We start from the raw sequence: 17,597 nt of genomic DNA on the forward strand, positions 1-17,597 counted from the left end.
TCTCTGCAGCCAAAGATGGAGAAGCTCTATACAGTCAGCAAAAACAAGACCTGGAGCTGACTGTGGCTCAGATCATCAGCTTCTTATAGCGAAATTCAAGCTTAAACTGAAGAAAGTAGGAAAAACCACTGGGCCGGTAAGATACAATCTAAGTCAAATCCCTTATGAATACACAGTGGAAGTGAGGAACAGGTTTAAGGATTTAGATTTGGTGGACAGAATGCCTGAAGAACTATGGATGGAGGCTCGTAACATTATACAGGAGGCAGCAAGGAAAACCATCCCAATGAAAAGGAAATGCAAGAAAGCAAAGTGGCTGTCCAATGAGGCCTTACAAATAGCGGGGGAGAGAAGGCAAGCAAAATGCGAGGGAGATGGTGAAAGATACAGGAAATTGAATGCAGATTTCCAAAGAATAGCAAGGAGAGACAAGAAGACCTTCTTAAACAAGCAATGCAAAGAAATAGAGGAAAGCAATAGAATGGGAAGAACCAGAGATCTGTTCAAGAAAATTGGAGATATGAAAGGAACATTTCGTACAAAGATTTCCATAATAAAGGACAAAAGTGGAAAGGACCTAACAGAAGCAGAAGACATCAAGAAGAGGTGGCAAGAATACACAGAGGAATTATACCAGAAAGAAATGGGTGTCTCGTATACCCCAGGTAGTGTGGTTGCTGACCTTGAGCCAGACATCCTGGAAAGTGAAGTCAAATGGGCCTTAGAAAGCACTGCAAATAACAAGGCCAGTGGAAGTGATGGTATTCCAGCTGAACTATTTAAAATTTTAAAAGATGATGCTGTTAAGGTGCTACACTCAATATGCCAGCAAGTTTGGAAAACTCAGCAGTGGCCAGAAGATTGGAGAAGATCAGTCTACATCCCAATCCCAAAGAAGGGCAGTGCCAAAGAATGCTCCAACTACCGCACAATTGCACTCATTTCACACGCTAGCAAGGTTATGCTTAAAATTCTACAAGGAAGGCTCAAGCAGTATGTGGACCGAGAACTCCCAGAAGTGCAAGCTGGATTTAGAAGAGGCAGAGGAACCAGAGACCAAATTGCAAACATGCGCTGGATTATGGAGAAAGCTAGAGAGTTCCAGAAAGACATCTATTTCTGCTTCATTGACTATGCAAAAGCCTTTGACTGTGTCGACCACGGCAAACTATGGCAAGTTCTTAAAGAAATGGGAGTGCCAGATCACCTCATCTGTCTCCTGAGAAATCTCTATGTGGGACAAGAAGCTACAGTTAGAACTGGATATGGAACAACTGATTGGTTCAAAATTGGGAAAGGTGTACGACAAGGCTGTATTTTGTCTCCCTGCTTATTTAACTTATATGCAGAATTCATCATGCGAAAGGCTGGGCTGGATGAAACCCTAGCCGGAATTAAGATTGCCGGAAGAAATATCAACAACCTCAGATATGCAGATGACACAACCTTGATGGCAGAAAGTGAGGAGGAATTAAAGAACCTTTTAATGAGGGTGAAAGAGGAGAGCGCAAAATATGGTCTGAAGCTCAACATCAAAAAAACGAAGATCATGGCCACTGGTCCCATCACCTCTTGGCAAATAGAAGGGGAAGAAATGGAGGTAGTGAGTGATTTTACTTTCTTGGGCTCAGTGATCACTGCAGATGGTGACAGCAGCCACGAAATTAAAAGACGCCTGCTTCTTGGGAGAAGGGCAATGACAGGCCTAGACAGCATCTTGAGAAGTAGAGACATCACCTTGCCAACAAAGGTTCGTATAGTTAAAGATATGGTTTTCCCAGTAGTGATGTATGGAAGTGAGAGCTGGACCATAAAGAAGGCTGATCGCCGAAGAATTGATGCTTTTGAATTATGGTGCTGGAGGAGACTCTTGAGAGTCCCATGGACTGCAAGAAGATCAAACCTCTCCATACTGAAGGAAATCAACTCTGAGTGCTCACTGGAAGGACAGATTGTGAAGCTGAGGCTCCAGTACTTTGGCCACCTCATGAGAAGAGAAGACTCCCTGGAGAAGACCCTGATGTTGGGAAAGATGGAGGGCACAAGGAGAAGGGGACGGCAGAGGACGAGATGGTTGGATAGTGTTTTCAAGGTTACCAGCATGAGTTTGACCAAACTGCGGGAGGCAGTGGAGGACAGAGGTGCCTGGCGTTCTCTGGTCCATGGGGTCACGAAGAGTCGGACACGACTAAACGACTAAACAACAACAACAAAATTTAGAACGTCATAATCTGTGGACTACGCAGAATTGGACAGGATGACAGGAAGGATTCGAAACCTGTGGGACCAGAGATTCACAGAAGATTGGAAGAAATATACAAACTATTTGAAGAGCAACTGTAATCAACAAATTACGCTAGTAGGACTACAAGAAGTTTTGTAAGGAGGAATATATGAAATATTACAAAGAAGAGAAAGAAGAGAGATATTAGTTATGATATTTAAATGTAATAGTGGAAGTAAGAAATGTAAATTAAGTGAAAAAGATTGGGAAATTTTCAGATGTGATTGATGGAAGTCAAAAAAATTGTATAAGATATAAAAGTATGTTTAATAAGTGTTGGAAATGATATGTTAAAAAAACTTACACACACAAACACACACACACATATATATGTATATGAACGTCATAATCTGAGTCCATGAACTGCAGCATACTTAGCTTGTGCACAGATCTAGCACTGAGTGGGGAAGTAGGCAGGTAATGGGAAAGTACAGAAAAGAGATCCTCACCTTTGAGAATAATCTCCAGTTCATCCCTCAGTGTGTCAAAGATGTTGTATCGGGAACTGGTCTCTGGGATGACATGACGACTGAGCCAGCCTCCACAGGCATACTGGTAAAAATTCTGGCAAGGTTCTGCTGTGGGGTCCATGTTCTGAATTATTCTGGCAGCTGCACATCATGAAAACATAAAAGTGTCAATTATTGGGGAAGCAGAATGCTTGCAAGTACCCTCATGGTGTCCAATAATTGAGCCCATTCCCAGCTGTTGTGGGCCAGTTTGTACCTAGAGGCGGAAATAATATTCTGATTAAGTTATCTGATTGTTTGCCTTTTCTGGGCTCCCCCTAACCCAGGGTTATGGGGAACATTTTTGGCTCAGGGGAACAGATCATTATCTCTCCTCCCACCACGGCACAACTTTGACAAGCGGGTGGAGTCAGCCTTGTTGGCATCTGTCTGTTTTGAGATACAATAAAGTGCACCTCTGGGGGTGAAGTCAGACGGCTGCATTAGCAGCACCAATGTAACTTCCCCAGGGCATAAACCTTGGCAGTGTGTAAGGAGGCCTTGGGCTGCCCAGATGACAAGACCCCACCCCTCTCGGTCTTGTCAATGTGGTCCAAAGCAAAGCAAAGCAATATTTTTGGCACCAGCTTGGCTGCAGGAGTTGCCAAACGATGGCGTACAGGGCACCATCCAACTGTCTTAGGGATTCCAAGTGGGGCCAACAATCATTTGACATCATGTTGACAGCCAGTGGCTCAAAAGTGGGAGGTACTGTCAAAGTTGGTTGGTGGGCGGAGTTTCAGTACCTTCCTTGCAGAGAACACAATAGTGGAGCACTACCCATAGCTGATGAGTGGAGGGTTCAATCCTGCTGACTTCATTGGTCTGCTGTGCCAGCACATTTCCTGTAGTGGACCCCAGCAGGAAAAAAAAATGGTTCAGGAAATAATATCATTTTTACCTGCTGTCACACACCCACGGGTGGTACATACATTCTGTGGACTGGCACCATTCTGTAAATCTGTGGATATAAGAAAAGCACATAAAACACAGACCATTCACAAGGGTTGTACAAAAAAACCCACATGCCAACAAACCTCTCCCTACCTGAAATTTCCAGCAACTCTTATTCAGAGACATACTGCCTCTGACAGTGGAGGCAGGACATAGCCATTGTGGCTAGCTACCATTGACAGAAATTCCTGGAGGAAGAGGCTAGTTCTCCAGGTTAGTGGTCATCACTACATCCCATGGGATCGAATATGTGCTGCATGAAGAAGTATTTTCTTTCGTCCTGAATCTTTGAACATTCAGCTTCATTGCATGGCCCTGAGTTCTAGTGTTATGAGGGAGGAAAAACTATCCTCTGTCCACCTGCTCAACACCATACATAATTATATACACCTCTATAATGTCTCCTGTTCTACATGAGAAGAGCCCTTCTGGATCAGGCACACTACCCTGCTCTCACAGTGTCCAACCAGTTGCCCATGATGGAAAACCCACAAGCAGGACTTGAGCACAACAGCACTCTCCCCACTTGTGATTCCCAGCATCTGCTCTTCAGAATTCCACCAAAAGTTTATTGACATCTCCATAGATTATTCTGGCATTGTGTCAATGGTGTATTCCAGGAGCTTCATCACTGACAGCTCCAGGGTTTGGACAGGACATTGTTAGCAGGACCTCTTAACCTAGTAAGGATGAATAGATATCCAGCCTTCAGGTTCAGAGGCAGTGTGCTCATGATATTGCCAATGGACCAAGATGTTCAGAATCCCATTCATCTCTAGTCTTTCTTCTTTTGTGGGTGCCATTCCAGGTGCCACATATAGCTGCTGGGTTAGGCCAGATCAGGGTGCCAACTTGAATAAAACATTGGGGAGGGGCAGGTAAGCGCTGCATAATCTATCACGAGATGCACACACACACCATTTGAATGGCAATGCCCATCAAATTTGGGGGTAGCAGTCTCCTCAAATATTTTATGGGGGGGGGCAAAGGGACCTCAGTCCCTAGGAGTTGGTGCCTATGGGCAATGGATGTGACTCTTACCTATGTGGAGTAAGACAACCACCCCTACCCCCAATGTCTCCATCTTCCTTGCAGGTAACCATGAGGCATCGTCACAGATTCAGGGTACATTCCAACCATGAAAAAGCACCAAAGGATGAAGTTGCCTCTGAGAGGGAATGAAGCCTGGGGAAATGCCCTGCAGTTTAAACAGAGGAGTTGGAGGGCAGCATTCGGGCCACAGGTCTGAGGTTCCCCTCTTTAGAGCTAAGTTTGCAGGCATCTTTGTATCTTCAGACTCAGACCTTGAGAAATGTGCAACACGCCTGTCCATCTTGCAATGCCTCCTGTCAAGCCAGCTCAGCCACCTTCTTTCCCCAGCAAACATAACACAACTCCTTAGGATTCCCACCCTCCTGCTCTCCTCACCAAGAACTCCCGCAATCCAATCCAGCTTGATGGGGGCATCTTTGGTTTCAGTAGCCCTTTTTTTTTTATGTAGGTGTGAAAATACCAAGACCCAGAACCAGCAGGATATTTTTATTTGCATCACCATGGGGAAAGGATATAAATGTGTAAACTTTCTGCAGAGTGTTCCTGAACTTGGAGGATTTGGGTGACACCGATAACACAAACGCCAATGTGTGAAGTTTGTTTTTTCTTATAGTTAGAATATATATATATTGAGTTGATTTGGAGAAGGCTCAGAAATTGACCACCAAAATGATCAAAGGGATGGAGTGACTCCCCTATGAGAAAAGGCTACAGCATTTGGTTTAGAACAGTGTTTCCCAAACTTGGCTCTCCAGTTGTTTTCGGACTACAGTTCCCATCATTCCTGACCACTGGGGGCGATGGGAGTTGTAGTGAAAAACAACAACTGGAGAGTGTTTGGGAAACACTGGCTTAGAGAAAAGAGTAAAAAGTGACACGATAGAAGTTTATAAGTTTATGCCTGGCATGGAGAAAGTGGATAGAGGAACGGTTTCCTCCCTCCCTCATGACACTAGAACGCATGGGCATCCAAGGAAGCTGAATGTTTGAGGATTCGGGACAGATTAAAAGAAAGCACTTCTTCACACAGTTAAAGGAAGTAACTCACTCCCCCCAGGAGGCAGGGATGGCCACCAATTTGGATGGCTTTACTAGAAGATTAGACAAATTCGTGCAGGAGAAGGCTATCAATAGCTATTAGCCAGGATGGATATGCTCTGCCTCCAGACTTGGAGGGCAATGCTTCCAAATACAGTGGTACCTCGGGTTACATACACTTCAGGTTACATACACTTCAGGTTACATACACTTCAGGTTACAGACTCTGCTAACCCAGAAATAGTACCTCAGTACTACTATTATTTCCCAGAAATAGTACCTCAGTACTACTATTTCAGGATGAGAACAGAAATCGTGCTCCGGCAGTGTGGCGGCAGTGGGAGGCCCCATTAGCTAAAGTGGTGCTTCAGGTTAAGAACAGTTTCAGGTTAAGAACAGACCTCCAGAACGAATTAAGTACTTAACCTGAGGTACCACTGTACCAGTTTCTGGAGCCACAGAAGAGGAGAGGGTTTCTGTGCTAGAATCCTGCTTGCAGGTTTCCCATGGGCATGTGAGTGGGCACTGTGAGAACAGGATGCTGGGCTAGATAGGTCATTTGCCTGACCCAGCAGGGCTTTTCTTCTGTGAGTGTGTCTATATGTTTTTGTGCATGCTTGTGTGTGTGTGTGTGTGTGTGTGTGTGTGTGTGTGTGAGCCCTACTACTTTTACTGAATGTGTCAAGAAAGCACCCCTTCTCAGAGCCTATTTCACAGGGATTTATCCTGACCTAACCCTCCTGTCACCCCAATACCTTTCTAAGACAGGGATAAAACCAAGATTTATTTGACATAAGAGGTGGCAATGGCCACCTACTTGGAAGGCTGTAAATTGGTGCTATCTTGCACCGAAGATTGTGAGCACCTGCAATGAAGGGCTTCAACTTTGCCCATTGACTTTCTGGGGGCCCAGCCCACAAATAAGTTATTGTGGGTGCCAAAGCACCCATAGCCAGGGGTGGAGGAAGAGGGGTGCAATGGGTGCAGGTCACCCCAGGTGTCACCACTGAGGGGAGTGACAAAATGCTCACTGCGGGGCCTCCTGGGAGAGACGTGGTGGCTTGGACACAGGCAGGCTCTACGCTGCCCAAACGGTCTGCCTGCCGCCTCCCCCCCAGCTGTAGGGCGGCTGAGTGGGAGGAGGCAGGCAGACTTCGGAGGTCCCGTGGTGCGCCCAGCCCCTTTGGGCAGCTCACCCTGCCCCTGGGCGCCCCGCCCCAGGTGCCCGAGCGGCTTCCTTCACCACTGACCATAGCCCCCTGAAGTTGGCTCCAGTGGTTATAAAAGAGGATTGGACAAATTCCTGGAAGGAAAGCCCATGGCGGCTGTGCTCTGCCTCCATTGTCATAGGCCATATGGCTCTGAATAACCATTGCTGCGAATCACTGGACAAAGGGTTGTTGCTCTCAGGTCCTGCTTGCAAGAATCTGGTTGCAGTGGCATAGCATGGGGGGTGGAGGGGGTAGTGGCGGTCAGGAGCTTGTCCTACACTCAAGTAGGACCCTGGCAGAGACATGCCCAACTGGCATGTTCTCTCCCTCCTGGTTGATCGTTTGGGAGCTTCAAAAGCTTTCTTCAGCCCAAACATCACAGCGACTGATGCCAACAGACATCGGCACACTTAGGGATCCGCAGAGTCTTCGCAGCTTGCTTAACAGATCTCAGCATCTCAGCATTTTGGCTAATCTACTCTATTTACATATAAACACACACGGAGCACTGCAACATGGCTACCTCTCTCTCTAGCATCAGACAGCAAAGACAAAGAACAAAGGACAATTGTCCCACTTCATGGAACACAGTAACACAAACATCCTGTCTCTGTCACTTCCCACTCTGTGGAGTCAAAACATACACCGTCATGTGATAGACAACAATCCCATGACTGCAATCATGGAGCAGGAATTTTGACAGTGGCCCTGGGCCCCAAAATTCTGAGAGGGGCACAACCAGGCGCCCGCACAACAGGTTACCTCACCAAGGCCATATGGGTGAGCTCCTTCTGCCTTCCGCAGCCATCGGGAAGCAAGCCGCACCCAAGCTGAACCTTTGGGGCTGTGGTGCGCACCTCCACCCCAGCTGCCCAGCCCACTGTGTCTGTGGGGGTGCAACACTGACTCTGCCCTGGGCACTGGCAACCCATGCTACATCACTGTCTGGTTGGCCACTGTGAGAACAGGGTGCTGGAGCAAATGGGCCTTTTGCCTGATTCCAGCAGGGCTTTTCTTACACCCCATGACCAGCTCTTCTTTGCACCCTTCCCGAGTGTTTCAATCTGGCTGGAATATTTCCTTGGACCTACTTCTTTCTCTCCCCAACCTCAGAATGCAAATAATAATAATAATAATAATAATAATATTTTTTTTATTTATACCCCGCCCTCCCCAGCCAAGGCTGGGCTCAGAGCGGCTTACAAGCAATAATAAAAACAAGATGAATGATTACAACTTAAAAACAAAAATAAAATACAACATTAAAATAATGGAACATTAAAATATTAAAATGTAGCCTCATCGCAGGAGGAGAAGGAAAAGAAAGAAAAAAGAAAAAAAGAGAGAGGGAGGGAATCAAATTGGCTCCAAGCCAAAGGCCAGGCGGAACAACTCTGTCTTACAGGCCCTGCGGAAAGAAATTAGATCCTGCAGGGCCCTGGTCTCATGAGGCAGAGCGTTCCACCAGGCCGGAGCCAGAGTTGAAAAGGCCCTGGCTCTGGTTGAAGCCAATCTAACTTCTTTTTTTTTTAATAGATATTTATTGGAGTTTTTAGAAAAGAAATACAATAATAATAAACAGTGTTGCTTTGTTTTTACAAAATTTCATAACATCCTTAGACTTCCTCACGTCTCCCGCTCCCACTTGCATCATTAATAAATTTTTGTCAAGCAAATTATCATCTTATTTCCAAATTTATAACCACTTATTAAAATACAATAAAAAAAATTCTCCTACAAATTAACTTCTTTAGGGCCTGGGACCACTAGGGTGTTGTTATTTATGGACCTTGAGGCTCTCCGTGGGGCATACCAGGAGAGGCGGTCCCGTAGGTACGAGGGTCCTAGGCCGTGAAGGGCTTTAAAGGTCAAAAGCAGCACCTTAAATCTGACCCTGTACTCCACCGGGAGCCAGTGCAGCTTGAAAAGCACTGGGTGAATATGCTCCCATGGCAGAGACCCCGTGAGGAGCCTTGCTGCAGCATTCTGTACCCGCTGGAGTTTCTGGGACAGCTTCAAGGGCAGCCCCGCATAGAGCGAATTACAGTAGTCAAGCCTGGAGATGACCGTCGCATGGATCACTGTGGCCAGGTCGGGGCGGGAAAGGTAAGGGACCAACTGCTTGATGCGGCGAAGGTGGAAAAATGTCACCTTGGCTGTTGCTGTAACTTGTGCCTCCATGGAAAGGGAGGCATCAAGGATTACACCCAAACTCTTAACGGAAGGCAATGGCACTAATTGGGCCCCTGCAAGAGAAGGGAGTTGGTCCCTCATCCCCATGCCATCCCGACCTAGCCATAGGACCTCTGTCTTCAAAGGATTTAGTTTCAATCGGCTCCCACGAAACCATCCAGCCACAGCTTCCAAGCATCTGGTCAGTGTGTTCGGGGCCGAGTCAGTGTGGCCACCCATCAGCAGATAGAGCTGAGTGTCATCAGCATATTGGTGACAGCCCAGCCCAAAGCTCCAGATAATCTGGGCAAGGGGGCACATAAAGATGTTAAAAAGCATCAGGGAAAGAATTGCGCCCTGCGGCACTCCACACACCAAGGAGTGGCGCGGCGACATTTCCCTCCCTAGTGCCACCTTCTGTCCCCGAACAGAGATAAAAGAGCACAACCAGTTACGGGCTATGCCCTGTATCCCCACATCTGCAAGGCGGTGGTCCAGAAGATCATGATCGACCATGTCAAAGGCTGCTGACAAATCTAAAAGGATCAGCAGTCCTGACCCGCCTCGATCCAGTTGTCTACGGAGATCATCTGTTAGGGCAACCAGAGCCGTCTCCGTCCCAAAACCAGGATGGAAACCGGACTGAAATGGATCTAATGCCAATGTTTCCTCCAGAAACCTACCAAGCTGTTCAGCAACCGCTCTCTCAATTACCTTACCCAGGTATGGAAGATTTGAAACTGGGCGGTAATTGGATAGGTCTAAGGCAGTGTTTCCCAACCTTTTTTGGGCAAAGGCACACTTCTTTCATGAAAAAAATCTCGAGGCACACCACCATTAGAAAATGTTAAAAAATTTAACTCTGTGCCTATATTGACTATATAAAAAGTACAGTGGTGCCTCGCAAGACGAAATTAATTCGTTCCGCAAGTCTCTTCGTCTTGCGAGTTTTTCGTCTTGCAATGCACGGTTTCCCATAGGAATGCATTGAAAATCAATTAATGCGTTCCTAGGGAAACCGCCTTCAGACCAGGTCCGGGGACAGTCCGGCCCCCCACCTCTTCTGAAGGCTGGGGGGGACGGGGACAAGGGCTTTTCTTCCCACTGCCAGCCTTCAGAAGGCTGTTCTGAAGGCTGGCGGTGGGAAGAAAAGCCCTTCTTCCCACCTCCCGCCCCGCAAGCTCCGGGGACAGGAGGGCTTTGCTGCCGACCGCCAGCATTTTAAAAGCCCCTGCTGTCCCGGGGCGATTTTAAAATGCTGGCGGGCGGGAGCGAAGTCTCCGCTGCCCCGAGGAGATTTTAAAATGCTGGGGGTCGGCAGCGAACGCTTCGCTCCCGCCCAGGACCTCGTTCCGATGCCCGGCGGCGGGGTGCGAGGTTCCCGCCCCACCGCCCGGCATCGGGGCATCGTCCCGATGCCGGGCGGCGGGGGGAGAGGTTCCCGCCCCACCGCCCGGCATCGGGGCATCGTTCTGATGCCGGGCGGCGGGGGGAGAGGTTCCCGCCCCACCGCCCGGCATCGGGGCATCGTTCCGATGCCTGGCGGCGGGGGGAGAGGTTCCCGCCCCACCGCCCGGCATCGGGGCATCGTTCCGATGCCCGGCGGCGGGGTGCGAGGTTCCCGCCCCACCGCCCTGCTTCGGCAGGTGTTCCCGCCCCCGCCCCGCTTCGGAGCAGCGTTCCGAAGCGGGGCGGCTGGGGCAGGTGTTCCCGCCCCCCCGCCCCGCTTCGGAGCAGCGTTCCGAAGCGGGGCGGCTGGGGCAGGTGTTCCCGCCCCCCGCCCCGCTTCGGAGCAGCGTTCCGAAGCGGGGCGGCTGGGGCAGGTGTTCCCGCCCCCCGCCCCGCTTCGGAGCACCGGGAGAAGCGATCTCCCCGCAGCCCCTTGCTTCAAAAGAGGTCCGGGGGCAGCGGGGAAGAAGTGCTGCGCTTCCCGCTGCCCCCGGACCTCTTTTGAAGCAAGGGGCTGCGGGGAGATCGCTTCTCCCCGCAAAGCCTTGCTTCAAAAGAGGTCCGGGGGCAGGGCTTCCCGCTGTCCCCGGACCTCTTTTGAAGCAAGGGGCGGTGGGGAGAAGCAATCTTGGGCGCCGCGGCGTGCAGGCGCACTGCTTGCTCCTCTTTCCGCGCAGGCGCCTTCTCTCGCTCTTTCGCCTCCTTTTCTTTCTCTCTCGATGGTCCGCCTACAAAGGAGCGAGGGAGGCGCTCGCCATGTTTGGATTTGCATCCAGCAGGAGATGCCGCCGCCGCCCCGCCTCTCCCGCCTCCCTCCCACGGCACACCAGGCAAGGTCTCACGGCACACCAGTGTGCCGCGGAACACCGGTTGGGAAACACTGGTCTAAGGGATCTAATGAAGTTTTTTTTAAGAGTGGACACACCACTGCTTCCTTCAATTCCCCTGGGAATGTCCCCGTGTCAAGTGACAAATTGATAATTTCAACCAGGGGGGTCCGCACAACATCTGGACACTCCCTAATCAGCCAAGACAGGCACGGATCAAGGAGGCAGGTGGTGGGCCTACCAACTTGGAGGAATCTATCCACATCAGTAGGGAGTATCTGATCGAAATGGTCCAACACTGGACCTGAAGTCAGTCGAGGGGCCTCCAGTTCAGTCACTGTATCTAAATTGGCAGGGAGGTCACGGCGGAGCAACAGGACTTTCTCCGCAAAAAAACTCGCGAATGCCTCACAGCTGTGGGTCGAATTTGTGCTTAAATTTGGTTGTCCTCCTAAGGACGTTATTGACCTAATTATTTTAAAAAGTTGTGCCGGGTGAGAGTTAGCGGATGCAATGGAAGCTGCAAAGTAAGATTTCTTAGCAGCTTTAATAGCCATCTCATAGGCTTTCATAAGCGTCCTATAAGATGTTCTTGAGGCTCCGTCACGAGTCCGTCGCCATACTCGCTCTAGCCGTCTGAGATCCCGCTTCATTTTCCGGAGCTCCTCAGTAAACCAAGGGGCCCGGTTTCGACGGGGTCGCAGAGGGCGCTTAGGCGCGATCTCATCAATGGCTGCCAAGAGCCGGTTATTCCAGTCCTCAACAAGGTCATCTAATGAGTCGCCAGGAGGAGCAGGGTTCCGCAAGGCTTGTCGGAATCTGTCAGGATCCATCAGTTTTCGCGGACGAGCCCAAATAGGTTCGCCACCCGAGCAATGACATGACAGCAATGTCTCACACTGAACGTAACTGACATGCAGAAAAGAATCTATGAACTGAAAACAGAGACGTTTATGTACCTTCCTGGTAGATGTCAAAGAAATACACAACTATCTGATGTTTAGAAGACATCTGAAGGCAGCCCTGTTTAGGGAAGTTTTTAATGACCGCTGTTTTAATGTATTTTTAATTTTTTGTTGGAAGCTGCCCAGGGTGGCTGGGGAAACCCAGACAGATGGGTGGGGCATTAATATTAAATTATTAAATAATAATAATAATAATAATAATAATAATAATAATAATAATAATAATAATAATTATTATTATTATTATTTTATTATCGATGAAAATCTTTTAATAAAAACAGTTTTTTTAAAAACCGTCTGATAATGCCCCATGTTTGCCTGGTTGGGGGATAAGGCTGTTTGTGTGTGTTCAGAAACTCACCTACCATACAAAGGCATTCATTTCTCTGCTTACTTTTGCCTCTTGCCCTGCCTACCATTGGCATGCTTCTCCCCTGAATGCTTCCCGGAAGAGAATGTGTCCCCTGTGAGCTTCTTAGGGACTACTTCTAAAGATTCTTAGGCTAAAAATGAGATATCAATGAAATACAATCCTTTCCTCTTCCCTAAATCTACGGGGAGCTGGTTCTGCTGAACGATTGATTTCTAGTTCTACGAATGGAGGTGGGAAAGCTTCTCTGTATCCACTCTATCCTCCACAACAACATGTATATTTTTATGAACCCGGGGACAAAATATTCAGGCAACACTTCAGTGGCAAGGAGGAGGAAATCAGTGCTGCCATCAGAACCTTTTTTCTTTTTAAAGGCTTTTTAAAGCAGAATAAATACAGCATGTCGCTCTCCCCCTCCTTCCCAGTTCTGTGTGGGAGTTCTTTTAAAACTCACTCTTCTAGCAACAGACTGCATTTGGGCTTCTGCAGAAGGTACAAAATTATTCAGTTCTTAGAAGCTTACTGCATCTCCTGCTCTAGTATGATAAGCATAGCAGATCCCAAATTGTCTACATCTAAATAAGCCCCTTTCCTCATTCTGCCTAAAATCCACACTGCACAAGGAGTCCTTTTTTTCCACTGCACACTGTCTCAAGGAGACAGATGCAAACACACATTCTTATTTCTAACTCAACCAAGCTTTTCAGTATTGTTAACTGAGGATAATATTTCAATTTCCCCCCTCTATTTCACTTATACAGCTTTTCTCTCTCTTAAATTTTCTCTCTCCACTTAAATTGGCGCTCTCTCTCTCTCTCTGTGTGTGTGTACACACACACACACACACACACACACACTGTTTATTCTCATTTGCTCAAATCCCAGAGCTTCTCATTTAGTATACTCTGTGGAGCAGCGAGTATTTAAATATTAGTGTTCTGTGTTGAAACTCAACAATTAATCTGCTATATTATACTGGGCAAACGCTATCTTTTTTTGCCTGGGATCTGGGATTACTATTCACCCCCTGTAAGGTATGTGGAGAATGCCCTTGATTATACAGGGACCCCTTTCTTGATTTTCATTCTTGTCAAGTTGAGATTTAACTTGAAAACTGCAGATGGGATTGTGGTGAGTTTATTCATATTCATATTCACACACACACACACACACACACACACCGCATTAGGAGAAGAAATCTCACAAATTATCCCCCCAATCCCCCCCAAGCAACGGTAGCAAATTCTTTCCTATATAGTTTTTTTTTTTTAGCACTGTATACAATTTACCCAAATATGCAGTTAAGGAGAGAAGGAAATCGCATAAGTAACACTTGTTCTCTTACCTCTGCTTTTCGAGTAGAGGATTACTAAGGAAACCACAGCACAGCTCATGAGGACTAGGAGGACAGACAAGCTGAGAGCAACCAAGCTCCAGGACCTCTGTCCAGATCTGGTCGTTTTCTCCACAATATCCATTTGGCTTTCTGATTTCCCCATTATGGTCACTCTGTGGAAGAAGGGCACAAAATGATTAACCACATGTCCCTCTGACTTTCTAAAGGGATATGCACACACACCAGAAGAACAGAAGATGGGAGAATGGAGAGGGCAATGGTGCAAAAGCAGAAAACAGAGAAAGAAAGTGAGCTTTTTTTTAAAAAAAGACCAGAATAATTACATGTATTTATCCATTTGCTTATCCACAGATTTCCCAACCTCATTCTCCATCTCCAGTTCCTGCAGAACGAGCTTTGATCAGCAGGGATGTCTTGGTGATCTTGCTTACATCCAAACAGAGACCTCTTTGGTACTTTGGAAGGAGAACCTCCTTGACCCCACCAAAAGGGGTGGACTTAAAGACACCCCCACCTCAACGCTGACACTTCTTGGGATCTTCTCACCACAAGGAGGAGGGAGGAAAAAACCACAACCTCAGATAGTCCCATCAACTTTGGCTAAAATGCTGTGATTCCAAACCAAGTCCCAGAAACACGTCTGTGCTTGGTTTCTCCCTAGCAGAAAACAGAGCAGCTTGGAAACCTGTCCAGGCTATGGATGAGCAGTCTGGCTGCTGGGGTGCTGGAGCTGGTGAGCTTAAGTCCCTCTGCCTTCTCAAGTCCATGCCAAAAACTTCTCAGCTCAGCCCTGCTGCTGCTGCTGCTTTCTTCCAGCAAATGAGCCGGAGGAGGAGGAGGAGGAGAGCGAAAAGAGAAGGGAGGAGGAGGCTTGCCTTTTTGCAACCACACAGCTCATAAACAGCCAGCAGCAGAAGATAAAATTCTACCTAGCCCTCTCTCGCTAGCTAATGGATGCACTTTTGCTCCTCTCCAGGTGATCAGACTGTTCTGTCAATCAGACAGCTGATGGCAGGAGTGTGCTACAATGCTACAGAGAGCTGGGGGCTGGGGAGCAAGCTAACAAGCGGAGGAACATTGTTTCCCTTGGTCTTGTCAGCTGCAAAAGGAGAGAGCAGCAGCAAATGCTCCTTGGATTGAAAAACACCACCACCACACAAAAAATCTTCTATCTTCCCTTCCCTTTCAAGTGCTGAAATTACCAGCCATGTTTATTCCTCCTCCCTTGGAACACCATTCTAGGAGGGATGCTCAGGACTTGTGTGGGCAGCAGTGAGGAACTGGCTGCAATGGCATTTGGAATGGAGGCTAAGAGCAGGGATGGGGGAACCTCACACCTGGTGGCCATGAGGTCAGCGGTGGAGGAAGCCGCTTGGGCGGCACGCCCAGGGGCAGGGCGAGCCGCCAATAGGGGTGGGGTGCACTGCGGGGCCTCCTGAGTCTGCCTACCTCCTCCCACTCAGCTGCCCTAGAGCTGGGCGGAGACAACGGGCAGACAGTTTGGGCAGCGCAGAGCCTGCGTGCGCCCAAGCTACCGCGTCTCTCCCAGGAGAGACGTGGCTGCAGTCCCTGTGGTGAGTGCCGCCCAGCATTTGTCACCCCCCTCAGTGTTGACACGTGGGGTGGCCCACACCTACTACACCCCCTTCCTCCGCCCCTGCACTAGGCCTTTCTGTCTAGCCCTTGGGACTCTCTGCAGGCCATGCCCCTCACTGGCCCTGATTCACACCCTCCTTGGCTGGCTGGGAGGTGTCCCTGAACTCTGATCTTCATGAAGGATAGAGATGGGCATCGGGGGTGTGTGTATTAGCGTACTGTAAAAGGTAAAGGTAAAGGACCCCTGACAGTTAAGTCCAGCCACGAAGGACTCTGGGGTTGCAGTGCTCATCTCACTTTACTGGCTGAGGGAGTCGATGTTTGTCCGCAGACAGTTTTTCCAGGTCATGTGGCCAGCATGACTAAGCCACTTCTGGCAAAACCAGAGTAGTGTGTGGAAAAGCTGTTTCCCTCCCCGCCGGAGCAGTACCTATTTATCTACTTGCACTTTGATGTGCTTTTGAACTGCTAGGTTGGCAGGAGCTGGGACTTAGCAATGGGGGCTCACCCCATCGTGGGGATTCAAACTGCAGACCTTCTGATTGGCAAGCCTTAGGCTCAGTGGTTTAGACCAGTGTTTCCCAACCTTTTTTGGGCAAAGGCACACTTCTTTCATGAAAAAAATCTCGAGGCACACCACCATTAGAAAATGTTAAAAAATTTAACTCTCTGCCTATATTGACTATATAAAAAGTACAGTGGTGCCTCGCAAGACGAAATTAATTCGTTCTGCAAGTCTCTTCGTCTTGCGAGTTTTTCGTCTTGCAATGCACGGTTTCCCATAGGAATGCATTGAAAATCAATTAATGCGTTCCTAGGGAAACCGCCTTCAGACCAGGTCCGGGGACAGTCTGTCCCCCGACCTCTTCTGAAGGCTGGGGGGGACGGGGACAAGGGCTTTTCTTCCCACTGCCAGCCTTCAGAAGGCTGTTCTGAAGGCTGGCGGTGGGAAGAAAAGCCCTTCTTCCCACCTCCCGCCCCGCAAGCTCCGGGGACAGGAGGGCTTTGCTGCCGACCGCCAGCATTTTAAAAGCCCCTGCTGTCCCGGGGCGATTTTAAAATGCTGGCGGGCGGGAGCGAAGTCTCCGCTGCCCCGAGGAGATTTTAAAATGCTGGGGGTCGGCAGCGAACGCTTCGCTCCCGCCCAGGACCTTGTCCCGATGCCGGGCGGCGGGGGGAGAGGTTCCCGCCCCACCGCCCGGCATCGGGGCATCGTTCCGATGCCCGGCGGCGGGGTGCGAGGTTCCCGCCCCACCGCCCCGCTTCGGAGCAGCGCTCCGAAGCGGGGCGGCTGGGGCAGGTGTTCCCGCCCCCCGCCCCGCTTCGGAGCAGCGTTCCGAAGCGGGGCGGCTGGGGCAGGTGTTCCCGCCCCCCCGCCCCGCTTCGGAGCAGCGTTCCGAAGCGGGGCGGCTGGGGCAGGTGTTCCCGCCCCCCGCCCCGCTTCGGAGCACCGGGAGAAGCGATCTCCCCGCAGCCCCTTGCTTCAAAAGAGGTCCGGGGGCAGCGGGGAAGAAGTGCTGCGCTTCCCGCTGCCCCCGGACCTCTTTTGAAGCAAGGGGCTGCGGGGAGATCGCTTCTCCCCGCAAAGCCTTGCTTCAAAAGAGGTCCGGGGGCAGGGCTTCCCGCTGTCCCCGGACCTCTTTTGAAGCAAGGGGCGGTGGGGAGAAGCAATCTCGGGCGCCGCGGCGTGCAGGCGCACTGCTCGCTCCTCTTTCCGCGCAGGCGCCTTCTCTCGCTCTTTCGCCTCCTTTTCTTTCTCTCTCGATGGTCCGCCTACAAAGGAGCGAGGGAGGCGCCCGCCATGTTTGG

General features: G+C 49.4%; 1 protein-coding gene across 4 annotated transcripts in view; it reads right to left on the reverse strand.

Moving 5' to 3' along the window:
• The window catches only part of MMEL1 (membrane metalloendopeptidase like 1), a 50,860-nt gene that overhangs the window by 28,883 nt on the left and 4,380 nt on the right, over positions 1-17,597 (reverse strand). Inside the window, exons 1-4 of one of the 4 annotated variants that reach the window (XM_081923579.1) lie at positions 15,395-15,527; positions 14,181-14,344; positions 3,695-3,754; positions 2,734-2,895 (exon numbers count right to left, since the gene is read on the reverse strand). In XM_081923579.1, coding sequence (XP_081779705.1) covers positions 2,734-2,895; positions 3,695-3,754; positions 14,181-14,334 — 376 coding nt within the window. In that variant the 5' untranslated portion in view covers positions 14,335-14,344; positions 15,395-15,527. Of the gene's footprint in view, positions 1-2,733; positions 2,896-3,694; positions 3,755-14,180; positions 14,345-14,515; positions 15,022-15,394; positions 15,528-17,597 lie in introns of those variants that run through there. The other 3 variants (XM_081923577.1, XM_081923576.1, XM_081923578.1) reach the window with 3 other exon arrangements.

The sequence above is a fragment of the Podarcis melisellensis genome, assembly GCF_964234715.1.
Source record: "Podarcis melisellensis genome assembly, chromosome: 8".
In the NCBI taxonomy this organism is placed as follows: domain Eukaryota; kingdom Metazoa; phylum Chordata; class Lepidosauria; order Squamata; family Lacertidae; genus Podarcis; species Podarcis melisellensis.